At 48.4% G+C, this 26,162-nt stretch overlaps 1 protein-coding gene across 10 annotated transcripts in view; it reads left to right on the top strand.

Moving 5' to 3' along the window:
- The window catches only part of Uqcc1 (ubiquinol-cytochrome c reductase complex assembly factor 1), an 83,425-nt gene extending 58,698 nt beyond the window's left edge, over positions 1–24,727 (top strand). For 4 of the 10 annotated variants that reach the window (NM_001355442.1, NM_018888.4, NM_001355441.1 and 1 more), the window contains exons 8-10: positions 13,424–13,501; positions 20,141–20,254; positions 23,087–24,727. In NM_001355442.1, the coding sequence (NP_001342371.1) occupies positions 13,424–13,501; positions 20,141–20,254; positions 23,087–23,221 (327 nt within the window). In that variant the 3' untranslated portion in view covers positions 23,222–24,727. Of the gene's footprint in view, positions 1–800; positions 2,114–2,232; positions 8,551–13,423; positions 13,502–20,140; positions 20,255–23,086 lie in introns of those variants that run through there. The other 6 variants (XR_003953679.1, XR_003953678.1, XM_030251889.1 and 3 more) reach the window with 3 other exon arrangements.
- Positions 24,728–26,162: the final 1,435 nt, after the last annotated feature.

Here is a 26,162-nt window from a genome sequence, read left to right as displayed (position 1 = left end):
AAACAGAAACGTCGTAAGGGGAATGCGTGTGCACCTGCCATGTGCCACTGACTCTGCTGTTCATGAGAACAGAGATCCTATTTCTCATCTTTGTGAGGGATGGAGGTGGTGCTTTGGGTCTTTGTAACCCTCTTCCAGGAGGCCTGGATCAGGCACAGCTGTCACTCAGCTCAGTCCCTTAGCATGGCTTGGGCCAACCATGGTGGGCACAAATGCTTTAGTTTCTACATTTGTACTTAGGGAAATGGCCCTTATTTTGGGGCCTTTAAGGACAATTTAATACGAAATGTGTGGTGTTTGGAGCCCTTTGAAAGGAAGGGTCCTAGGGAAATTAATGGTGTTTTTGCTGTTCTTGGGAAAGCCCTTTGTGGTTCTTGGTGAATAAATTATTTGGAGTGAGTTTTCTAACACCTCCCACTCAGCTGGTCACCGCAGCTTTTTTTTTTTTAATAACTGTCTGCAGTAATGCTTTTTTTTGCTCATGACTTATAAAGATATATAGTTTGGGTGTTGGACTTTTGACCCCTGCCTGCTCCCAGGAGAGACATTTCTATCTGAATAATAAAAGGTGTGAACTATCAGTGGCTCATTTTCTGGGCCATGGGCTTGTGAGTGGCTGGGGCAGGGGGTAAAAGATGATCCCCCCGGAGTGTTCAGTGGCTTTCCGTGTGTCCCCACTCCTCTCCTGTTCAAGCCCCTCCTGTACCCTTTGCTAAGGTTCTTTGGATTTCAGGCAAGCCATTGTCTTTGACATTTTGGGATGCACGGCTTTCTGCTTTCTGTTGTCTCCCTTGCTTTAGGTCCAGGTCCCAAAGCGAATGGCCTGCCAAAGGAAGCCTGTCTGGAGCTCGGGAGGTTGGCCCTGCCCTGTCTCCTCCAGCTTTGTACGTGTATGGCCTGTAACGCGCACGAGGCTTTTGCTTCTTACACTTCCTCCCTCTCTGTTCCAGATGCCTGTCCCACTGTGAAGCGTTCACTTGGGCTGGGAGGATGGGTCAGTCAGTAAAGTCCTTGCCACACAAGTATATACCCCCAGCATCCACATTAAAAAAAAAAAAAAAAAAAAACCCAAAACCAATAAAGACCAAACGAACAAAGCAGAACCAAAAACAAGGTGGCAAGCACTGGAGAGACGCCTGGCACTGCCCTCTGGAGGAGCTAGGGTTCCCTATTGGGCCACCGGGCTAGCCTGCATCCATTATTCATATGGCCTGACTGAGGGTTCTCCCTTACGGTGGGGGTGCCTCTAACTCCATCACTTGGGAGATGGAGGCACGAGGGTCAGGAAAGGCGAGTCATTCTCCACTACATGTAGAATTTCAGAACAGCCTGTTATGTGAGACCCTGTCTCAAAAAAAGAAAGAAAGAAAGAAAAGAAAGGAGAAAGGAAAGGAAAGGAAAGGAGAAAGGGAAAGGGAAAGGGAAAGAAAAGAAAAAGATTGTTTCATTCATTGAAGGAGCACCCTTATTCATTCCTTACCATGCGCTAACCCCAAAATCCGGTTAGCTAAAAGTGACCTTACAAGGCTTACAAGCTGTGTAATGCCCCGAAGATAAATGGATCTCTTCCTGGGTTCAGTTCCAAACTAAATAGATAAACGAGAAAGATAGGAGCTCACCTGCTGTTTTGTTTGCTTTTGAGGCAAGCTTCCTAGTGAAGCTGTCATAGGGAGTGTGAAAGAAGGGGAGGGGCCAGGGCTAAGGGTGGGGCAGAAGAGGGCGAACCCTCCTCTCCAGGTGAGCTGGTAGGTTGAGCTTGAAACTTCCTTTCAGAGGCATGCCACAGAGTGGTTGACAGTGCCATAGCCTAAGGCAGACTGTGCCAAAATGCTGCCTCTAGCCATGAGGCCTAGGCCAGGGTGCATAGTCTGTGTGCTTCAGTTTTCTGTCTATGAAATGGAGGTAGCAATGTACCCAGCCTCTTGTCCTAGTCTATAGTGCTGTGAGAGTCAAGTGACGTATGAGGCTCTTTAAGCAGCGCTGGGAAGTGCAGTTTCTTCATGGTCTTGATTACAGAGCACCAAAAAGATTTTCTTACCAGACACAGTCAAGCAAGGTATTCTTTTTCCTTTGGATAAAATACCATTTAAAGGACATTTTACCTTAAAAAAAAAAATGGAGGCCTGGAGAGATGACTCAGAGGTAAAGAGCATTGGCTGCTCTTACAGAGGTCCTGGATTTGATTCCTAGCACCCATACAGTGGCTCACAGTCACTGTATCTCCTGTTCCAGAGAATCCGATACCTCCACAGAAACCAGGCACACACTTGGAGAACAGACGTACATGCAGGCAAAGCAGTCACACAATAAGATAAGAAAGAAAACGGAAAGACTCTTTGGGGAGCCACTCAGAGCTCACAGGACCAGGTGCCAGCTCCATTTTAAGGACACCCAAAGGTCCTCAGTCACTCTGCAGCCTTCCCGGGATACTTCTGCGGGACTCTGTAAGCTCTCATCTGGATGGCAAGTCTCTCTGAGCCTTAAGAGAACACTGTACCGAAACTGAAGAGGCTGCAGCTGAGCCCACCTGAGCATCACCTGAGCCCAGGAAGGAATCCTTGAACAAAACAGTGAGACCTTGTCACTTCTAAACCAGTTGGGCTGTGATACTTGGACAGGTCACCTTGAGCTGACTGAGCCTTTGTCCCCTCACGTCTGCACTGCGGAGTGGCCTCTTCCTCAGATTACCACTGGGTTGGTCATTTGGAAAAAATTAACTCCAAACAGTAAGCAAAAGGACACAGTGGCGAGAGAGGAACATCCTGTGGCTGACGGAAATGTCTGCCCTACTGTTTAGTCTGGGTCCAGGCGGAGTCACCAGTTAAACTCTTCCTTGGGGGCAGCCCCTCTGGTCTACCTGAAGAGGAAGGCAGCACTGCTGGATGACACAGCTAAACGCGTCTTCGTATGACAAGGAGCCAGACAGCAGGTTCTATAAGCAAGTGTGGCCATGTGGATGTCACAGATCTGATTGAGAACTGTGGTGTGGAACAAGAACTGATGCCGATGACCTCAGTGTGGCCTTTAGCCCTCCACATTTATGGAGCCTTTACCTTGACTTTCTTAGTTAAGAGTAGCCTGAGTTGTTATCTGTTTTTCCCTGTTGGGTCCTGTTTGTGTATTTGATGTGGCTAATTGTGATAGGGAACGCGCATCTTGTGGTTTTCCGCTGTGCCCTGTCTGCCCATGTTTAATAAAAAAAAAAAAAAATTAAAAACGCTAAGCTTTGCCTATAGCTTTCTGAACTCATAAAAGTAGTTATGAGGCCCAGGGTTCAATAGGAGCCTGTGAATGTCTCTAGAAACCTATGTGTGGCCGCATCTTCTCAATGATCGTCGTCAGATCTGATGGCCACAGCCAGGGTAGAGAAGACCAGATGAATGGCACCTACGAACCTATAGTGAACACATTACCGAAAAGGAAGTCAGGCTCCCAAAGCTGTACCCGTATGCTGTGCCCCTGCTCCCCTGGAGATGCCTGCTGGGCTCAAGCTAAATACACATCTTGCTCACGTTACATCTTATCCTAGTAAGATTTTCCATTACCACAGCATAAAAGACATTAAGGGCACAGTGATCGCTAAAACCCTACAAGGCTACAGGTCTACACGCCGCGCGACCAGGGTCAGAAAGTCACTGGTGTGGTTGTTTTGGTTGTTGCCTTTCATCTTGCTTCTCCGTTGCTTTCCCTCAGTGAGGTCTGGCTATGGTCTCACCCTGTCCCCTTCATCGGCTGATAACGTGATGCTGTTGGTCCTGCACTATACCACATAGCTCCTCCCCCTTTGAGGCAGGATCTCAGGTAGCCCAGGCTGGCCTTGAATTCATTATGTAGCAGAGGCTAACTCTGAATTTCAGATATTCCTTTCTCTGCCTCCCAAGTGCTCAGATCACAGGCTTATGGCACTGCACCCCGCTAGACTTTCCTCCTCAGTTCCTTCTGTTGTCTGTCCTGGTTCAGCTTCTCCTGACTGAGCCTCCTTTTCACTCTCGCCTGGACTGTTACACGGCCTCCTCCGTGGTTTCTGCTTGAATACACGTGTTCATGCATCTTCCTTGTCTTCAGGGCCATTTATGGGCAGTATAGCCTGTTAGCCTCTCTGCTTCTGCCCACTCTGAGGTTTGGTTTACACACACACACACACACACACACACACACACACACACACACACCATGCATAATGGCACACATGAGAGTCAGTTCTGTCTTTCTACCATGTGGGTCCTTGGCCTTGGTGGCAAGGGCTTTTATCCTCTGAGCCATCTTACCAGCCCCTCACTATAAACTGTTGTTGTTGTTGTTACAGCTCTGAAAAATGTGCTGGACATGGTAGCATAGGCCTTTAAAACCCCAGCCCTCAAGAGGTAGAGGCAGGAGGGCCACTGAACTTGAGGCTAGCCTGGTCTATGTTGTGGGCTATTGTCCTGTGTGAGTGGCTGATGGTTGTGAGAGTTCTCTTCACTCAGAAACTCTACTCAGGTTTCGGGAGAGATCTCCTGTTGCTTCTCCAGGAAGTGCGAGTGGGGAAGGAGACTCCCTTGAGACTTTGTTGCAGCAAAGGTGCTGGTTTGAGGGAGGTGTGGGGTCTCATAGCCTGTGTGAGGGCAGAAGCTGGGTCTCCTCATCTCCAATGGAGTTGTGTGTGCAGACCATGGGGAGAGCTGCAGCTCTCTTCTTGGGCCTGGAGAGCTTTCTTGAAACGTGGAAAGGTTCGTGCACACCACTGCTTCAAGACATTTATGGCAAACCGTTGGCTGGTTCAGCCACCTTGGGCCGCCCAGCATGCTCGTTGCCTCCAAGGGGAGCTCTAGCTACAGGCCACGGGAAGGAAAGACTCCATGCAACTGTAGGGTCACCGAACTGTAGCAGAGTTTTATTTTGTGGTTAGAAACAAGAATTTGACCATGTGGTGATGGCGCATACCTTTAATCCCAGCAGAGACAGGCAGATCTCTCTGAATTCAAGGCCAGTCTAATCTACAGAGCAAGTTTCTGGCTGTCTTAAAAAAAAAAACAAAAAAACTAGAGAAAGAGAGAAGAATTTGATAAGCCAGCTTGGGCTATGTGCCCATCTCCGAGGAGAGGTCAGGATTTTAGGATCTGTAGTGTTCCAACTTACTTTGGAAGCAAAGTAGACTCTTGACCTAAGGAAATGCAAAGAAGGAGGAAAGAACACCATTGTTAGCATTGGAAGAACTAAGTCTTTTGAGTTCTTGGAGTTTGATGAGGGAAGCAACCCAGGCAGTCTGTGAGGTAGTAACTTCTGAGTGACTCTGTTGGTCATATATCAGTGAGTGTTCTTGCCAGGTGTCAGCTTTAACCTTTGTAACTGTATCCGTTCTTCACTGATGCTTCTCTGCTTTCATCTATACAATTCATTCTTAAGTATGGTAAGCTTATAACAACAGCAACAACAACAATAATAATAACAACTTTAATATTATTTCATGTATGTGGGTATTTTGCCTGCATGTGTATGTGCCCGATGCCTGTGGAGGCCAAAGGGGAGTGTTGTATCCCCTGAGATTAGACTTAGACAGTTGTAAATCCAGTTCAGGTCCTCTAAAAGAGTAGCCAGTGCTCTTAGCCACTGAGCGATCTCTCAGGCCTCTATCAATACATTTCAAATCTTTATATGAAGTTCTTTTAAAAAATATGTCTGACTGTGGCTGTCTTAGCACATTTCTGGGTTTTGGGAGTATATTAGTTACTTTCATTCTTGCTGTGATAGCAACTTAGTAAAGAGGGCGGGGAAGGCCTGACAGCCGGAGGGAGCCAAGGACTGACCAGTCTGTGCCCCTGCAGTCAGGAAGAAGAGAGGGGAATGGCAGTGCTTGGCTTGCGCTGTCCATTTCATTCAGTGCTGGACCCCAGCCCAGGGTAACACCCATGTTCACACCATATACACATGCATGCACAGAAAGGGTCTTCTCCCCTCAGTTTAACTCACCTAGAAACTCCTAGGTGATTATATGTCCAGGCAAATGATAGTGACAATTGGCCATCAAAGTAAGGGGTTTTTGGTGTTTTGTTTGTTTGTTTTTGTGGGACTAGATATTGAACCCAGGGACCAGTGAGCTACAGCCCCAGCCTGTATTTTATTTGGAAACAGTGAAGTTGCTCAGGCTGGCCTTGAACTCAGTCTGTAGCACAAGCAGTCCTTGAATTTGTGATCCTCCTGCCTCAGCTTCCTGCATCATATGGATTACAAGCCCGCACCTCTAGCCTTCTCCCATTTCCAGCTTCCTATTTTATAGTTGGAGATTTGCTCTAGACTCTGCTCTCTGCTTAGCCAAACCTTTCTTCTGTCCTTACTTGTTTATGTTGGCAAATGACTACTCTGCCTTGACCTTGTCAAATCTTATCTTGTAGTTGTAACAGTTTTTCTGCTGACTGTTAGTTGTTGAAATTTTACCCCTATTCCAAAGTACAAGAGTGAACAACTTTTGTGTATATCTGTGTCATTTTTCATGTGTCAGTGGGGTGGTTCAGCTGCCTGCGCCACTACTGGACAAGTTCTAACCATAAGACCTAAAGAAGACCAACACGTGAACACAGTATCCCACCAAATGTAATACATTTTTCTTCCCATCACAGTCACCATCAATACAGATTTTATGGGTTGTTTTTGTTTGTTTGTTTGTTTGTTTTTTGTTTCTCGAGACAGGGTTTCTCTGTGTAGCCCTGGCTGTCCTGGAACTCACTCTGTAGACCAGGCTGGCCTCGAACTCAGAAATTCACCTGCCTCTGCCTCCCAAGTGCTGGGATTAAAGGCGTGCGCCACCACGCCCGGCTTCAATACAGATTTTAAATGGAGGCTTCACCATCACTTCCTTTTGAACTCTGCACTACAGGGCTACCGCTAAAACAGTGACTTTCCCAAGTCAAGTGTTAATACCCCTGTTCAGGTGATGTATGAAACTTGTCAAACAAGATACAATCCAAAGCTTCCAAGGTGTGTGTGTGTGTGTGTGTGTGTGTGTGTGTGTGTGTGTTTGTCCTGACCTTAAGAATATTAAGCTGACGTTCAGTTGTCTCAAGATCTTAATGTATCGTATCAGCTGCTTTTCAGTGTTATATTCGTATGCCTGTTAACTGGATTAGTGATGGCGATTTCCAAGGACAGCCATCTGTTTAGATTTGATAGTTTGATTTCAAGCTGTAGCCCAGGCTGGCCTCAAACTCCTTTTGTAGACTAAAGCTGACCTTGAACTTCTGATATGTCTGCCTCCCAAGTGCTGGGACTGCAAGACATGTGCCACCATACCTGGCACATGCTTTTCTTGCTTGATTTGCTTGGTAACAAACCTAAGGAAAAGCCCTGCGTACACCACGTGACCATTCAGAAACGAGGCTGCTGGTTCTGCAGTTCTTACCGCCAACCATGTCCCTTGCTCTTCCGCACATCATCAGCCTAGTTAGAGTTTAGATAGAGATCTCAACCAGCAAAACTGGAATTTCAAAGAATGGAGATAAGATAATACCCTCTCAGAGACCCTCAGAAAGGATCAGTTGAGCTGATATGTGCTATTGGCATGCTTAGCACTTGGTGGTAGCTACTTGTGTGACCGGTTCCTGGCGTCACATTGTTTTGGGCACCTGTAGACTAGAGAGAAAGTATTTTGGAGATCTTTCTAGATCTTTGAAGATGAGCAGGAACTAGCATCCCTTCCATCAGTAAAGACAAGAAGGACTCCTGTTAGTGTGGCTAAGAACAGGGGAGCATGCTGCAAAAAAAAAAAAAAAAAAATGGCAGAGTTGACTCTGACCAAGGCCTAAATGAACATGGGGGTCACAAGGGAATGGGGTCAAAAAAATGACCTAACAAAACCGAGAAGGCCGTGAAGGCCGTGAAGGCCAGAGCTCATAGAGGCTACAGCTCAGTCTCCTTCAGGCTACACCATGGACTCATCCTCTGCTAAGCAGTCTATAAACGTCCTTAAGGGCTGCAACAGTGAGAGGGGACAGACCAGTGATTGGCCTCAGATGAACTGGCATCTCTTTAAAGCCCGTGTCCCTCCTTAAGAATACTTCCATTAATTAAATGTGTGCCTTGCAAGATCCCCTCTGGTTGTGCTCCCTGTCGGCTGTCTCATTCATTAATCTGCTGATTAGTAACCCTGAACACGTGTGCCCCCTGTTTTTTGCATTCCCCTTTTAATATACTGTGCCATTCCCCCGGGACATAAACTCCAGGACCCGTCCCTGGCCCGCTCGTGTTTGTTTTCTTTGCCCCTTGTGCCTGCCTCTGCTATAACATTTGTAGTATGTGTTAAGTAATCCTTAAGGTAACATTTTTATTATGTCATAAAAAGTGCATGGCAAATATATTATAACTCATGGACTTTGTTTAAAAATGAACGGATAATTTATTGAGTGTGTTACATGAGCCTCGCTCCCTCCCCCACCTCAGCAGAGAGCGGCTGCTCATTTAGCCTCGCCTCCTATTGAGCGCTCCCACCCTGTGACATGCTGAGAAAGCAGGGCCACGGTTGGCTAGAAGTGACATCATAGTTTATGTACTCAATAAAAATTTAATTAAGTCATTACAGGAATTGCAGTCATCATTTAACCCTCTGATTTCTTCTGTTTAGTTTATTATTAAACATTCAGTAATAGCAGCCATCGAATCCTGATGGCTTATAAAATATCTGCATGCATTTTAATAGCTTAAATAAATGGGAAAATATGAGTAACATATAAAGGTCTCCCTTCCCATGTGGTGGCTCAGTATGTATGGGTTTTTATAAAAAGCAAAGCGTTATGGACAGGATAAGATTTTAATAAGCAAACAGCCCCATGCCATCTTCTGCTGGGGGAGCTATGTATTCATAGGCAACATGCTCTGTAGAGGACACTCTGGCACTGTAGAGACGGGACCCTGCACAGGGTGAGGGAGTGGAGTCGGGTAGGGGGTCAGCAGAGGGAAGCTCCGGCCACAAGGGCCCAGTGGGGTGAGTCCAGGAGCTCGGCACAGGCTCCTTCGTCTGCTGCCTGAGGTCATGTGCTGCAGTGATGGAGAATACACTGTCCTTCAGAAATGGACGTTCTCATGTCTAATCCAGCCTGAGCGATAGCACCTGAAAGCCACCCTTAGCTGTGGCAGCCTTCTCTCGGGATCTTTGGAAAGACCTTCAAGTAGCAGAATAGCACCATTTGTCCGGTCTAATCCTGCTCTGGTGGGAACCGGATGCATTAGCCTGGATCTGCCTCTTTCTGTGTTTGAGCTTCCCTCCACCACTGCTTTCCTCCTTCTGGGTCACTAGTCCAGGTGACCCCTGAAGCCCCTTCAGCATCAATGCTGGTTGGCGTGTTACAGTCTGCACGCTAACTGCCAACTGAGCAGGTCCGGTAAATACTTTCCTAGTAGTGGTGCCTTAACATTGGCCGCCCCTGTCATGCGTTCCTGGCTCCAGTCATCTTCCATAGTTAGGAGAACAACCTGCACATAAGCAAGAAGAACACAGTGGGTATTCAGAGGGCTGGGTGACATCACATCCTCGAATCATTGAGCAGTGAGCTCCAACTCTGGCCTGTTCTGACTCTTTCACCAAAGCACATTAGATGAAGCAGTAGAAAGAAATGTAGTCATATTTATTTGTGGGGTTCCAGAAGCATGCAAAGTGTTCTTTCAGCAAAACAAAACAAAACAAAATCATTTGTGGCTTAGGATAGGACATGCTGTGAGTGGCCCTTGCTTTTGTTTGTGGTGCTGACTCCAAGGCCTCAAACTAGGCAAGTTCTGAGACCCGAGCTCTAGCCCCAGCCCTGAGTGGCAGTAGACCTTGTAAGGGTTCATTATCAGCATGCCTGTCTTAGCCCCTGTCCTGGGCCAGGTGGTCGGGTGCCAAAATGATTCAGTCCTGCCTCCTGTGACCCAAGCTTGAGTAGCTCACAGTCTGGTGGGAGAGATGGGTATATAAGCAACGCCAGCCATACTGTGTACCTAGGGGGAGAAACGCACACACAACTCCGAGAGCACAAAGCAACAGTGGTTCGTGTGGCCTGGCTTGAAGGCAGGTAGGAAAGGTCATGGTTTACACTCCCAGCTCCCACCAATCTCATATTTTCCAGCCACGAACTCCACAATTCTCTCTTTACTTTTGAAAATTGTCCATGACTGTAAAGCACTGGGGCTGGCTTTAGCTTTAGTTTTGTATAAACAAGGCAGGTCTTACTCAGAGCCCTGTGTGCTCTCAGCATTCGATTCCCCAACTTCCAGGGTATGCTGGGTTCTTTTGTTTTGTTTTTAAATATGTATTATTTATTTATTTATTTAATGTATGTGAGTACACTGTTTCTGTCTTCAGACACCCCAGAAGAGGGCATCTAATCTTGTTACAGGTGGTTGTGAGCCACCATGTGGTTGCTGGGATTTGAACTCAGGACCTATGGAAGAGCAGCCAGTGCTCTTACCCGCTGAGCCATCGCTCCAGGCCCAGGGTATGCTGTTAACTTAACATTGGAACGTAAACAAGTTCATGTGCACCTGAGAACAGTTCTGTGTGCAGGGCATTTGAGAGACAAAACAGCCTCAGAGAGGTCGGCCGTGCTCAAGACATCCAAAACATCTACAGGAACTCGAATCCAGGTTTTTATGAGTCTAAACCCAACCCCCTTTGCCTCTTCTGGCTTCCAGAGACCAGTTTGTGAGCCCCAAGATAAAAATCACTTGGCCTGACCTCCTATAGACTCATGTGTTTGAACACTTGGTTTCTAGGTGATGGATGTTAGGAAGATTGTGGGACCTTTAAGAAGTGGGGCTACCTGAAGAAAGTACATTGCAGGGCTGGCTTTGAGGATAATAGTGGTTCCTCATCTCTGGTCCAAACTTTCTACTTAGCCACCCACCAAGATGTGAACAAGCAACCTCGCTCCCCTGCTACATGCCTACAGCCACATCTTCCATTGCTCAATGGACTGTGTCCTCTCAGAAATTCAGAAATATGAGCCGAAGCTAATCCTTCCTCCCTTAGGTGACTTTGCTCAGAGTACAGGGGCCTGTGGAATTCAGGGAACGGTGACTTTGAATGGATGATGAACTCAGGGTCACCAGTATTGGGACATTCCTCAGTCTCTCAGGCAGTCAGCTTTTGGGTCAGCCATTGTGACTGTAGCACATTAAGGTATGAGTTCTGGTGGAGATTAGAGGAGACGATGGCCTGTATGGGTGTGGGAAGGATGATTAAGCAAGACTTAGTCTCCACACGAGGTTCTGAAGGATGTTTGGCAGTTTCTTGAACCTGTCAAGCTAAGTAACAGTCTGTAGCCCATGTTGTATGGTGATGGACTTTGTCCTGTATCCCAGAGAAGAGCAGCACCATGGCCCTTGCCCCCAGTGGACGACCACGTGGTGCCCAAGTTTTAACCCTTGATGTTTGGTGAAGTGCCGCAGACTGCAGGTGTCTGATGAGTTTAATCGGCATCTCATGAGTCTCACGGGGAATTATGTTTCTACAGCAATCCCTTTGTGGTACCAGCAGCTCTGTGTCCCCACTCCTGCAGCCTCCCAGGCTCCTTGTTCCTCACAGACATCCCCTTGTCTTGCCTTTCACCAAAAGCTCTTCTAAGCAGCCCTTGAGATGTTCCCTAACATAGGAGGGCAGTGTTCCCGCCTATTCGTCTGTCTGGTGCCCCCAATATTCCATCCCTCACCTCTGCACATCTTGTTCCTCTGTTGGAAGGGCCTCCTCTCCAGTCTCTCCCTGTCCTGGCAGACTCCTTTCCCCAAGTCCACTTAAGGATGTTTTAAAGTGTGTGTGTGTGTGTGTGTGTGTGTGTGTACATGAAGGCCAGTGTCTGCAGAGGTCAGAGGTGTCACTATCCTTAGAACAGGAGTTACAGGCAGTTGTAAGACGGCAATGGGATCTGAACCTGGGTCTTAACCGTTCACTCTTGTCTGCAGGGCCAGCTCTCAGGGCCACTTAAATGCGTCCTCCTAATGTAAGCTTTCTCAGGTCTCCAACATGAGGCCATTTGCACTGAAATTCATTGTCCTTACACATTTGTGATTTGAGCCATTAGGTAGTGGTGGTTTTGTTTCACTGAAAGCTTTCTAGCCTGGTGTGGTGGTGTGCGTGTTTAGTTCCAGCACCTAGGCAGAGGCAGGTAGATCTCTGTGAGTTCAGGCCAGCCTCATCTACAAAGTAGGTTCTGGGCAAACCAATATTACATAGAGAGAACTTAACTAAAAATAATATAAAATAGAATTCTAATTACCGGAGCTGGAGAGGTGACTCCCTGATTAAGACCCAAATGGTGGCTCACAACTGCTTGTGGCTCTAGTTCCTGGGATCTGGTGCTTTGTTCTGCTCTCCATGGGCACTGCACACAGGCATACACATATACATGAATACACACATGCATGCCTACGCACATGCATAGTAAGATAATAATAACTTAAATTACACTCATTTGCTCACATGTGTGTGCATGTAGAGGTCAGAGAACACCTTACAAGTGTCCCTCTCTCCTTCCGTTGTGTGGGTTCTGGGGAACAAACTCCAGTTGCCAGATTGGGTAGCAAGCACCTTTGACTGCCAAACCATCTCAATGGCTCTTTGGTTTGTTTTTGACACATTGGCTTAGGTAGCCCAGGCTGGTCTCTAACTCATTTTGACCTTGAACTTCTGATCCTCTGACCCCTGGATGCTAGGGAGTCCAGGAGTGTGCTACCACCCCGAAAGTAGTTCTTTTTTTTTAATTAATTAATTTATTTATTATATGTAAGTACACTGTAGCTGTCTTCAGACACCCCAGAAGAGGGCATCAGATTTTGTTACAGATAGTTGTGAGCCACCATGTGGTTGCTGGGATTTGAACTCGGGACCTTCGGAAGAGCAGTCGGTGCTCTTAACCACTGAGCCATCTCGCCAGCCCCCCCCCCCCAAAGTAGTTCTTAATGCCTGATTTCTTTTTCCTTTCCTTTTTCTTTTTCCTTTTGTCTGCCTGCCTGTCTTTCTGTCTTTCTTTCTTTCTTTTTTTTTTGGTTTTTCAAGATAGGGTTTAAGGTTTCTCTGTGTAGCCCTGGCTGTCCTGGAACTCACTCTGTAGACCAGGCTGTCCTCAAACTCAGAAATCGTCTGCCTCCCAAGTTCTGGGATTAAAGGCGTGTGCCACCACTGCCTGGCAATGCTGCTTTCTTATGCTAGGCTGTGTGCTCTTATGATCAGGCAGTTGCTGATGCTCTGTGTTCACCAGCACTGACTCACAACCAGACATGCAGCTGAGCATCTGTTTATTAAAATTAATGTAGTTTTGAATCAAAATCTGAAAGAAGCAGTAGTTTCATTGTGGGGAATCCCAACAGCCAAGAGCATTGGAAATGGACCAGCTGCTTAGACTGAGTTCCCTTCTGGGATAACAGACTATGACAGCTAAATGACATCATGCCTTTCCTTACTTTCATATTTTTGTGTTTGTAGGTTAATTCCTATATCCTAAAGAAGAACATGGCCCTCATGACGAACAATTTCTATGCAGCAATCTTGGGATACGATGAGGTAAGAGCATTGGCCAAGCCTTAGGCTGCATGGCCTCCCCAGCAAAAGCCCACCAGCCTCCCTCCCTTCCCCTCCTCTTCCTTCCTTTATAAAGAATTTTTGTTAACTTATGTGTATGTGCCTGTGTGAGTGTCTGCCACAGGTGTGTGAGGCCATGTGTCCGCGCCTGTGGAGGCCAGGTCAGGTGTGTGAGGCCGTGTGTCTGTACCTGTGGAGGCCAGGTCAGGTGTGTGAGGCCGTGTGTCTGCGCCTGTGGAGGCCAGGGCAGGGCAGGGATCCCCTGGAGCTGCAGTTGTGAGTCATACAGCATGGGTACTAGGAACCAAAAGTGGTTAACTTAACTGTTATTTCTTAGTATTTATTTCTTTACCTTCATTGAATGCTGGAGAAGTGCTCATTATATAAATTAGTCAACATTCAATAGTTAGCGTTGAGTGTCTGATGGGTGCTGGATGTGGGTGCAAAGGTGAATCAGTGCCCCAGCCCCAGCTCTTCCGAGAGAAAACAAGACACTCATATGTAAACAATATGGTCTGTGGGACAAAAGGAATACTGTTTTAATTTTCATTTTAAAGTAGCACATAACTCATTTATGTGTATGAACTTTTGGCTGCATGTAGGAGTGCCCGATGCCTGTGGCGGTCAGAAGGGGCAGTGGATCCCCTGGAACTGGAGTTATGATGATTTTGAGCCATCATATGGAAACTGGGATTTAATCCAGTCCCTCCGCAAGAGCCACAAATGCCCTGAACTTCTGAGGCATCCCCCCAGATGTTTATCTTATTTATTTTTTTCCAGACAGGGTTTCTCTGTGTCACCTTGGTTGTCCTGAAACTTGCTCTGTAGACCAGGCTGGCCTTGAACTCAGAGATCTGCCTTCCTCTGAGTCTGCCTCCCGAGTGCTGGGATTACTGGCTTAGTGGCGTGCACAACCACACTTAGCTCTGTTACACTCATTTTTAAAGTTCACAAAACCATGTATGTTCCTGCTCGAAGCACAAAGACCCATTCTCCCTCCAGCCCCAAGGAGAAGTAGTCATAGTGCCTCGATCTCCTTCCGGGTGTTCTCTGTGCATTCACAGCAGTCCCTCACCTTTATACAAATGAGTTACACCTACACGCTTCTCCTCAGAGTACTTTATGCACAGAGCTGTATATGTTGGCATGTACAGTCTCAAACTCTATCCCATTAAATGCCAATTCCCTATTTCCTCCTCCTCCTCCTCCTCCTCCTCCTCCTCCTCCTCCTCCTCCTCCTCCTCCTCCTCCTCCTCCTGCCCTCAGTCTCTGGAAACGACAGTTTTATTTCACTCTCTGAATTTGACTAGTACCTTGTGTGAGTAGAATCGTAGTGTCTGGTCTTCTGTTACCGGCTTATTTCACCTAGCAGGGCATCTCAGGCTCATCCTCTCAGGTATCCGTGTCATTTCCCGGCCCTCCGACTTTATAACAGAAATTTCAATTGCATAGAAAAGTTAAAGACGGTATACTGAGCCCCTGTGTGCGTGCTCACGGCCTTCGTCATACCTTGTTCTTTTCCTAATAAATGATGTGCTTGTACACTCATTTAGGGGTTCACTCCCAACATTATGCAAGCACCACCCTCCCCTCCCGGGAAAGGGTCCCTAACCTGCTCCAGGCTCAGCTCATTCCACCGCCTTGGATGCTTACAACACACACCAGCACTGACTGATAGTCTGTCCCCTGGTTTGGTGTGGGTTTTCTCTGGGAAGTGACAGTGCCCAGGGTGTCTCTGGTGTCTTGACACAGTGCTTGGCATGCTTTGGAGAGGGGATGAGACATTTAGGTCAGGGCTGGGGCCAGACCTTAGCTGGTTTGTTACTTGCCCGGAATTCCCAAAGCCATGGGTTTGATTCCCTGAAGCACATGCCTATAATCTCAGATGGAATGTTCTCTCACTGACTGATTCGTGCTAGGGATTGAACCCAGGGCTTTATGGATGCCAGGTAAGCACTCTGCCAAATTAGCTATGTCTCTAGTCCATTGGAGGCTTTTTTTTTCTTTCTCCATTTTCATTATTTGAGAATTTCACGCGTGTAAATAATGTGTTTTGATTAAAATCCATCTCCCATTCCCTCTCCTACAATTTCTTCTTGCTCCTGTTATCATCATATCCTCCATTCCCCACCCATCCCACTTTTCCCTTCCAACTTTATTAGCTCTGTCTCTTTGTTTTGTTTTCCCACTGAGTTTACTTGTTGTTGTCTGTGTGTGCCTGGATTTGGTCTTGTCTGATGGAGCATGGGGAGCCTCCTGTTGTGCACTCAGGAGATGCAGTTCTCTCTTGGTTAGAATGTCCTGAAGCTCTCCATGTACTCCCATTTCTTTAATGATTGATTTATTTATTGTCTATCTGCCTGCGTGTATATTGTGCACCGTGTGCTGACATGTCTGCTGACAGTGAGTGCTGGGATTCCCTGGATCTAGAGCTACAGATGACTTTGAAGTGTCATGTGGATGCTGGGAACCAAACCCAGGTCACCAAGTGCAAGTGCTCTTAAGAGCTTATCTGAGTCATCTCTGCAGCCTCATTTATTCAGTTGTTTTGAGACATGCTGGATGTCCTGGAGCTTGCTGTGTAGACAAGGCTGGCTTCAAACTCACAGAGATCCTCTTGTCTCTACCTCCTGAATGCTTAAGGGTTACCATGCCCAGCTAACCCTCCCTATTCATCTTTTGTTCTGTTTTTTGTTTGTTTGTTTTGTTTTTTGGGTTTTTTTTGTTTTTTTTTTGTTTTTTTTCTCGAGACAGGGTTTCTCTGTATAGCCCTGGCTGTCCTGGAACTCACTTTGTAGACCAAGCTGGCCTTGAACTCAGAAATCCGCCTGCCTCTGCCTCCCAAGTGCTGGGATTAAAGGCGTGTGCCACCACTGCCCGGCCATCCTCCCTATTCTTTTTTTTTTTTTTAGATTTATATGTGTGAGTACTCTGTAGCTAACACTCCAGAAGAGGGCATCAGATCTTGTTACAGATGGTTGTGAGCCACCATGTGGTTGCTGGGATTTGAACTCAGGACCTTTGGAAGAGCAGTTGGTGCTCTTAACCGCTGAGCCACCTCTCCAGCCCATCCTCGCTATTTTTATAGGCCCTTTCTTTGCACACTTTGCTAAGCTCTCTGGCTCACTGTGGCATATTCTGCATTTCACTGCCCATCCATTCAACAGTGGGTTTGGTGTGTTTGTCATGTGGGGTAGATGAGGAATATGTTGGTGAATCAAACAATCATGGCTTGATCTCTTTCCCACCGAAGTTACTGAGACAGGTGGCACACAAGTAACTACTCAGCAAGTGGATAAATACCTAGTTACTAATAGAGTGCACTGATGGATAATAACAGTGGAAGATACAGTGTGGCCAGGGGGAGCTCCCCAGGGACTCAGTCTCAAGTAAGGGCTGAGGATGAGGGGCAATGCAATAGTGGATCATGGTCACACCAAGTGACTTAGCATCTGTGCACTGCCCAAGGCTTCGCTCTGTGCTATGTTGTCTCTTCTGGATTGTAATCCCCCGAGAGCTGATTCTGTGCTCTTAGCATTATGCCAAGCACATAGTGGTAGTTGCCGGGTAGTTGCCATGGCTTCCCCTCTGTTACTCTAGACCTAGACTCCCTAATTTCCTAAAGAAGATCTTTTGTGCCATGAGGCAAACAGTGGGTATCCTGTTAGATTGTGGGAAGCTGGTCTGCACCTTAGTGGTTGGCTCCTGAGTATCTCTCTCCTCTTCTGCTGACTTACTCTCAGATCTGCACGCCTGATGAGTCTCCTACCTATTCTACCTTCTCCCTGAGTTCCTAGCAGTCTGATGGAAAGGAGGCTGCAGCTGGGTATGGTGCTGGAGTCTGCCATTTCCAGCACACTGGTGCTGTTGCCAGCACTGTGTAATGGCTAGGCAGGCACCATTCCTGACCTCAGCAGTGCAGGGACGGTCCCCTCTCCATACCAGTTACCTTGCTAACTTCTAAGCCTTGGTGCTTATCTGTCAAGAGGGGGTAATCATACCTGGTGCAGGTAGTCATTAGACACTCGCTGGCAAAGAAACATGGTGGTCTGGAACAGGTTGTTAGCAGAGCTAACACCCCCTGAGCCCTCCTTTCCTTCCAACTGCTCGGGACCCTTGTGTATGGATTTGCCCTGTCCCAGCCATCTCCCCCTGCTCCAGGGATCCCTGATTGCAGCCAGCCTTGGCTCCCCTGCTTCTCTTCTGGGCTCTGCTCATTCTCCAAGCCCCTGTGACATGCCTGCTCACTTCTTCCAATATCACACAAGTGGGTCTCAGCCAACAGCATCCTGCCTGTGCCCAGGGCACTTCACACACAGGCGGGCTGTCATGTTCACAAATAGCTTGCAGGGAGAAGATGTGCCTGTGCTTGTCCCTGGCCATGTCGCCATCAGTTAGAAGTGGATTTCTCCAGTTCAGCCATCACACCAGGATGGTGTTCAGCTGTGGAACCGTGGGGTTCTTTAACAGAAGGCATCTTGAGCAGGTGAAATGTCTTCCCACCTATCTGATAAACTCCCCGTGCTGTAGGTTGAACCTTTTTGATAGCTGACCTGGAATCAGCTTCACACACCCATGAGGCTGGACCACTGTAAACTCGGACTAAATGCCCCTGCGTCTTTGTAGTCTTTATTACATAGAGACCTCTCGTGGGCATTGTCTCTTAATGCTTACAACTCTGTGGCATAGGAATGATCAGGCTTGGCTAACTTATGAGAAAGTGAGGCTCCAGACGGGGTAAGGGCTTCTCAAAGGCCACACTACCATCAAGAGACTGAGCTGGCATTGAACTTAGGTATTTCTAGCTCCCAGATCTTGCTGCTGTCTCAGCTGCTAACTAAAGAGTGCTCTTATGTATTGTACCCAACATGTTTCACTTTTTGAAATGGCTTTGCAGCCTGGCACAATGGCACATGCCTGTAATTCTAGTACTTGGTAACTGTGGGTCAGGAGTTCAAGGCCTCCCTTGGCTACATAGAGAATTTAAGGGCAGCCTTGGGTGACCCTGTTGCAAAAACCAAAAAGCTGTGCTAGAGAGAGCTCACTCAGTTAAGAAAATTACCACGGAGCCTATGGGCCAAGCTGGATCCCAGGGACCCGCATGGTGAAAGGCGAGAACCAAACCTTGCCGGTTGTCCTCTGACCGTCACATGCACCCTGTGGTGTGTGCACACCCAAACCCACATGCGTGCAAATCAGTAAGTGAAATTATTTTTAAAACCCGTTACTTTATTTGTGTGGTGGAACTAGGAATTGAATCCAGGGCTTTGAAGATGCTAGGCAAGTCCTCTACCGAGCCCCACCCCAGGGCACATTACCTCATCCTTGTAATCTGAGGATGGTGTAGGTAGAGCACGTGTTTGCTTTTACCTCCTGCTCCAGTTCTGGGGTCAGAGGCACCACCACACCCATCTTAGAGCAAATGTTTTCATTGCTTTGAGTACCCAAGAAGCCTGAGACTGGGGTTTAGTTGTTACCATCAAACCCGACTGTGGCAGAGCTCAGACTCAGTCTAGTAGTCTGCATTCAACTTTAGTTCCATGTCCTACCTTGCACATTGGCAGAAGACACTTCTGGGTCTCTTCCTTCAGTGACCTTCCTCCTCCCTGCACTAGAGGTCTGAGCTAGAAATGTCTATAATTGACCTCTATAATATCTGGGCTTCCAAACAGACTTCCCAGAACCAGGAGAGGCAATATCAGGCACACAAACAGGTTCTGAGCACGGCCCTGTGCAGCCCCCTGGGACCCATGGCAATCCTACTGAACAACCTGTTCCTCTCCTCGGGGAGAGTCTGGGCCAATCATGGCCACATGGGTACCAGTGAAGGCAAGGTACCCAGTTCCCTTTCCCAAAGAACTAGCTACCTTGCAGAGGTGTGACCTGAGACCAAGCCAGTGTGAGCAGTCACACCCATCCCCATGCCCAGCCAAACACAGACGTGCAGTGCTGCCAGCCCGCACTTTGTTAACGGCAGCAGAAGTGTGGCTGCTATGCTGCCCTTCCTGGGCTTTGTAGACACTCATTGTCTAGGCCAGGCACAGAATGTAGGGGTGAACGGACCACACCTGGAAGGGTCCCCCAAACACGAGTGCCCGCTCTGCATTACCTTAGCCAGTGCCGTGCCCCTCAGAGTCCCGTGTTCTTCTGTATGAAAAGAAGTGTTGAGGGGCTGGAGAGACGCTCAGGGGGTAAGAGCACTGGCTGCTCTTCCAGAGGACCTGGGCTTCATTCCTAGCACCCACTTGCTGCTGCTTCACGACTGCCTGTAACTCCAGTTCCAGGAAGCTGACATACTCTTCTGATCTCTGCACACTTGCCAGGCACACATGTGGTGCACAGGCAGGCCAAACCCTCATACACATAAACTAAAAATAAAATTTACTTTTAAAGGAAGAAGCACTCGGGAAGCAGAGGCAGCTTTGTGAGTTTCAGCCTGGTCTACATCATACATTCCAGGCCAGCCAGGGCTACACAGTGAAACCCTGCCTCGACCCCCACCCTCCCTCTCACCCCACTGCCAATGCCCTCTTGCTCCTTCTGAATCCACTCCGGGGTCTCCTGTTGAAATATCCGAGTTTTGTAGCATGGCTCTGTAACACTTCCTGTCCTGTGTTCCAGGGGATCCTTTCAGATGACCATGGCCTGGCTGCTGCGCTCTGGAGGACCTTCTTCAACCAGAAATGTGAGGACCCTCGACAGCTTGAATTGCTGGTGGAATATGTGAGGAAACAGGTCAGCACCATCTTTCTCCCTGTGCAAACATGGCGGCGTCTGAGTCCTCCTGAGTGTGTGCGGTTGGCATCTTAGTGGGTGATAAGAGGCTGACATACCAGGAGCTAGTTTAAGGGCTTCTGACCCAATCTCATAAGCAGCAAGCATTGATGAAGACAGCTCCTTCCTCCCTCTCTCTCTCCTCCCTGCTTCCCTCTCTCCCTCCCTCTCTTCTTCTTTCTTTCAGACAAGGTTTCTCTCGTGTAGCCCAGGCTGGCCCTGGATTCCTGATTCTCCTGCCTTCTCTTGTGAGCCACCAGGCCTAGCTTAAGACTGAGCATCTTCAGGCTCATTCATAGTGTTGCACGCCTTTAATCCCAGCACTCTGGAGGCAGAGGCAGGCAGATGTGAGTTTGAGGCCAGCCTGGTCTAAATAGAAAGTTCCAGGTCTCTTGTCTTTTCAAGGCTGTTTCTCTCTTGGACACCAACAAAGAATGAGCATGTCCGTGTGCAGCTGTGACTAGGCCGAGGATCCCAGGGATGGGAACAGAGAGGAAAGGAAGAGCCGTGGTTATTGACTCGGTGTTTCGTTACTGCTGGTGCTGGGTGCTGTGCTAAATACTGTGCCCTCGTCCTGGAAGCGGTGGCATGAGGCCGAGTGACACCCACCTGCCCATCATGTACTCACAGAGATCTTCTGCTCCCGACTTGTAGCAGAGCCAGGCTTCAGGCCACACCTAACAAACACATCTCTGGTTCTCCCCACTGGCTATCAGGGTCAGGTCCTTACTCCTGGCTTGTCAGGGCTCCTGTCTCTAAAGCTTCCAGGGCGCTCTTTGGGAAGGCCTGCTTGAGCCCAGTTAGTTCTGTGAATTAACTCCTGATCACTTGCCCCAGATCCTGCCTGGGTAGGAAACTCACTCACGCCTTCTGGATGAATGCATTCAGTCATCCCGAGGTGGAATGTGGAGGCTTTTCTGGGGTCTCCAAGTCGGTTCACCCTTCGTGACTGGCCTCAGACCCCACGCTGGGTGAATCATTTAACCCCAGAGACCACAGCTGCTGCAGACAGCTCACCAGCTGGAGCTGTTTGTGAGTCACACCTTAGCTTCATGGGCTTGGCCTCTGGGGCTGAAGCAGCACCATGGCATAGTAATTCTTGAGTTCACCTCCATGGCCTTGCTGGCCTCCAGCAACCAGGAAAGGGAAGACCAGATCCCGGCTCTAGGACCAGCGCATTGCCTGGTGAAAGGCTGACACAGTGAAGCCCGTTGGTAGCCAGATGGTAGGGAACTCCAGAAGACAAGACTGCCATTTGACTCTTCTTGAGATCTGCCAAAGCCAGGGAGAAGGCACTGCGGCCGGAGAGCCTCACCCGCAGACAGGAGTCGAAACTGGCAAAGTAAACACTGCTTTGTGAGAGACCCACCCAATTTTCCCATCCGTCCTGGTGGGCTTGTGCCAAAGGCCATGACAAGGCACAGCTAGGACCTCTCCAGGGGCCCAGAAAGAAGACTTTGCCATAATTAGTGTCTTTGTGAATAGTTTCCTTTGGAACCATTAGAAGTGGGCAGTAGCGGGACCCTAAGAAAGCCAGGAGCTTTGAATGGAGACCCAGCTCTGTCATGCCTTGAGGGCCTGTTGTGTCAGTCCTCCCCTCGAGGAGGTTACAGGCAGCCAGGGAGTCGTCAGCCTGTCATGTGACCCAGGTTCAGGAGGGGCTGGGGAAGACCAAGGAGAGTCAGGTTCTGACTGGGTGTGTCATGGCAGCCCAGGAAGCCGAGCCTTGAGCAGTCTCTGGTGCTACACGCCTGCTACTATTTGATAACCGATCTGCAGTAATGTTGAGGCTAACAACCGGGGGTGGGGGGGGGGAGGCTCAGGTGAGAGGCTGGGGCTAAGTTCAAGAGGCATCATAAGATGCAAGAGGAGCAGTGAGCTCTTTAAAGAGGGGACAATCCAAGACCGAAGATGAAGCTAATCCGCAGTCTTCCTGCCTCTCCTGGTAAGGGAGCCTGCCCTGTGGGGCCACTAAAGGACAGTGGAGTCACAGACACTAGAAAACCAGCTGGCCTGCCGTGTTCTGCGTACACCTTGCTGTCTCTCTCCCCAGTCCCCATGAGATACACATTTCTAGCTGGTCGGTGCATTGCCGCCAGCGGAGGTCGGGGAGTACAATCTTGTGCTCTGACTTCTGGCCTGCAAGAACTTTGTGATGAGAATGTAGCAGTGGTTAATGGCCCTCGTCTGGAGTGGGTGGAGTGGGGATGTGTGACAGTGTGACTCACTAGACCACTCAGTGGTTGGTTCTCAACCTTCCTTATGCTGCGACCCTTTAATACTATAGTCCCTCGTGGTGTGGTGACCCCCAACCATAAAATTATTTCATTGCTACTTCATCACTGCAATTTTGCTACTGTTAAGAACCATAATGTAGGGGCTGGAGAGTTGACTCAGCGGGTAAGAGCACTGACTGCTCTTCCGAAGGTCCTGAGTTCAAATCCCAGCAACCACATGGTGGCTCACAACCATCCATAATGAGATCTGACCCCTTCTTTTGGTGTATCTGAAGACAGCTACAGTGTACTTACATATAGCATTAAAAAAACCAACTGTAATGTAAATATCTGATATGCAGGATCTGACCTGCGACCCCTGTGGAAGGGAAAATTGTGCCCCAGAGGTTGAGAACTGCTGTACTTCTCCAGGTCTTCTTTTTGTGGTAATCGTGGATGTGAACAGTCAGCTCACCACCGCCCCCACCCCCACTGCCCTGGTCCCTCTCCTCTCCTTTGTGTCTTTGCCCCCTTGGGTGAGCACCTAACCTCTGTTCCGTGCTCTCTCCACTTGCAGATGCAATACCTGGACTCCATGAACGGTGAGGATCTGCTGCTGACAGGGGAAGTGAGATGGCGCCCTCTGGTGGAGAAGAATCCACAAAGCATCTTGAAGCCCCATGCTCCTACTTACAATGATGAGGGCCTTTGAGAGACTGGTCCCTCCGGACAGCTGGCTGGCTGGCTTTGAGGACCTTCCATGGAAGAAGTGCCTGTTTGCCCCAGGACCCTGAAGAAGGTGGCCTGAACTGACTTGTGAACAGTACCTGTTGAATACTCAGCCCACTCGTGTTGAGTTTCTTCTTCCTGATCTGGTGGGGTTACTGGGGAGGTCCTCTTGCTCTTTGACAGGTCCCCTCCCTCAAGAGAAGCCCCAGGCACACTTCCCAAGTCCCCTCAGCACCACACGTGACTGAGAGCTTTTTCCGAAGGCTGAGGAAGGGATGGGTAGGTTAGAAGGGGGTGCCTTCACTCAGAAACCCCTGTGCTTGGAGCAGTTTATTAAGTTCCAAAGTCACAGTGGGTAACCATATACTGTTCCCCCTCTGTGAGCCATGGGGTTGAAGTAGCCATTAAAAAGAGAGACTTATTTCTGCCATGGTTTTTCTTTGTTCCAAGGTCTTTTAGAAACATAGTTAAAGCCCAGTGTAGTGGTGCATGTCTTTAGTCCAAGTATTTGGGAAGCAGAGGCAGATGACTCTAGCTAGGTTCTAGGTCAGCATGATCTACAGAGTGAATTACAGGGCAGGCAGAGCTACACAGAGAAAGCCTGTCTTGAAAAAACAAGAGAAAAGAAAAGTGCAGGTGAGGCCGTGGGTTCTCCAAGCTCAGGGAATAACTGCAGCTCAGTTAGAGGCAGCACGGAGAGGAGCGGAGAGGAGAGGAGAGGAGAAGAGGCCAGGGGCTCTCTGCTGCTACTCCTGTCCCCAGGTCACAGAGAGGAGTCACTGTCTGGGCAAGGTACAGTCTGCCAGGCATGTTCACTGAGATCCAGGAGGTCTCAGGACCAAGGGGCTTGTCACATCCTAAGTCATTTAGAAAGAACAAAAGTCCCTTTGTCACCCACAGTGAACTGGGGAAGGAACACACTCTCCGCACTTGGCCTCTCTTTACGTGAGATACTGTGGCGTGCTGGTACCATCCAAGCCTCGGCCCGGTGTCTATCCCCTCCCCAAGTTCTAAAGCACGGGCTGTGATGGGAACTTGAGGGGCCTTTTCTCTCTGGGCACTTGAAGGGTCTGTTCTCTCTCCCCCGAGACTTTGGGTCATCTCTTGGAAGGTTTTCTGAAATTGAGGAACGGGGGTGGGGCCCGTCTCCTCCCTCCCTTCCCCCACCCAGCTTCCTTCATTGAACTTGCTATAAAATGAGTCATATGAAGAAACCCTATACTGTGAGGTATGCGCCACTTCTGTGAAAACATTACAAATCAAGCCGCCTTCTCAGTTTATTTAAGATGCTTTTGTTGCAAGCGGGGCTCTGGAGTGAGGCGTCCTCTGTGAGCATGAGATAATAGCACCTTGTAACTCATTACATCTGGGCACTATTTACATAAACCAGAGGCGAGCCAGGCAGGGATTTGCTGATTAATTTATTTTTAATGGACTGAAGTATGCCATGCACCAAAATAAACTTTACTGTGTGTACCTAACTGCTCCTGGAATGGATGGAAAAATTAATGGAACAGATTTTGGCTCCTAACTCTGCACATTAATTCATATATAAAAGTTATTTGAGCATTAACCCATTTGCTGCCCAGGGCAGCTCCCTAGCCACAGATCCCAGCCCGCGGCACCACCTTAGCTGCTGGGCTTGCTTTCGTGTCCTGGGACCTCAAATTTGCTAGCCACTTTAAAGGTCATTTGCAGCCGTCCTGGTACCCTTGCCCACCTTTCTTTCCGTGTTCATACAAACCCTAGCTGAGTCCCACAGCAGAAAATAGCCCCTGCTTGCAGAGCTTATGTCTACAGGATTCAAGTGTTAGGATCCAACAGCTCTTAACAAGGAGCTGCGTTGTCATCCTCAGGCTCCCTATGCACGGCCGTCTGCATCAGTCGCCCCACCAGGACCTCTCGTCTTCCAGATAAAACTCAGGTACGCCTCAGGCTGTGGGCTGTCCGGTTGACTCCCATTCATCCCAGCCTGCTTCTACAAGTCTCATCCATTTTTTCCCCGAGCATCCTGAGTCGCTTGGAATCATCTGAAGGGACCCCACCATTTGTCGCCTCCCCCCCCACACACACACACCTTCCGTACTGCAATCGATGTTGGCTGCAGATGGACAGAGTGGCTGCCAAGGTGGAAGATCACTCACTGTGCGCTGCTGTGCAGTGTCTGCGTGTGCCTCGGTTCGTAACTGAGAGTGAATGGACAGCTGAGTTGCTCACTGTCAGTGTTAGCCCATCTAGAAGGATCGTGTTGGATCAGCCTCAGCTCAACTTATCTAGCGGTGATGCTAAATATCAAGCAGTGGGGGGCTGTCCCTGGGAAGGCTGCCCTTTGAGAATGATTTTTGTCCCTTTTGATAAACTTCCAGAGGTGGCCAAAATAAGTTATGAGACACCATTATTTAAGAAGCCAAGCAGGGCAGAGGCACGACTGTCCTGAGCTACATCATGAAACCCTATCAATAAAAGAAAGGGCCAACAAGGAGGTTCAGTGAGTAAAGGCTGCTGAACCCAATGACCCCACTTAGATTGCTGGGACCCTACATGGTGGAAGAGAAGACGTCCTGCAAGTTGACTCCTGATCTCAACTCTACATGGCAGAGGTCACGTGCACACACACACACACACATGTACACATGCACACACATAATATACATACTCATATATACACATGCATACATACATACACACACTCTAAATGTTAATAAGTAAGTAAAAGGAAATTCTGAAGCAACACTCAAAATATAAAGTACAAATATTGCAAGGAAAGAGGGAAAATAATTACACTTGAAATCCTACCTAGAGCCCTCAAGACCATACAGGGTTGCCATTGCTCTTGGTTGTTCTTTAGAACTTGATGGAAGACTCCATTGCCAAAGACGACACACACTTCCATTGCAGGACGTAGAGAAATCACGTTAGAGCTG

The sequence above is a fragment of the Mus musculus genome, chromosome 2, assembly GCF_000001635.26.
Source record: "Mus musculus strain C57BL/6J chromosome 2, GRCm38.p6 C57BL/6J".
Lineage (NCBI taxonomy): Eukaryota > Metazoa > Chordata > Mammalia > Rodentia > Muridae > Mus > Mus musculus.
Note: the sequence above shows the minus strand (reverse complement) of the source record. Positions and strands in the feature narration are given on the sequence as shown.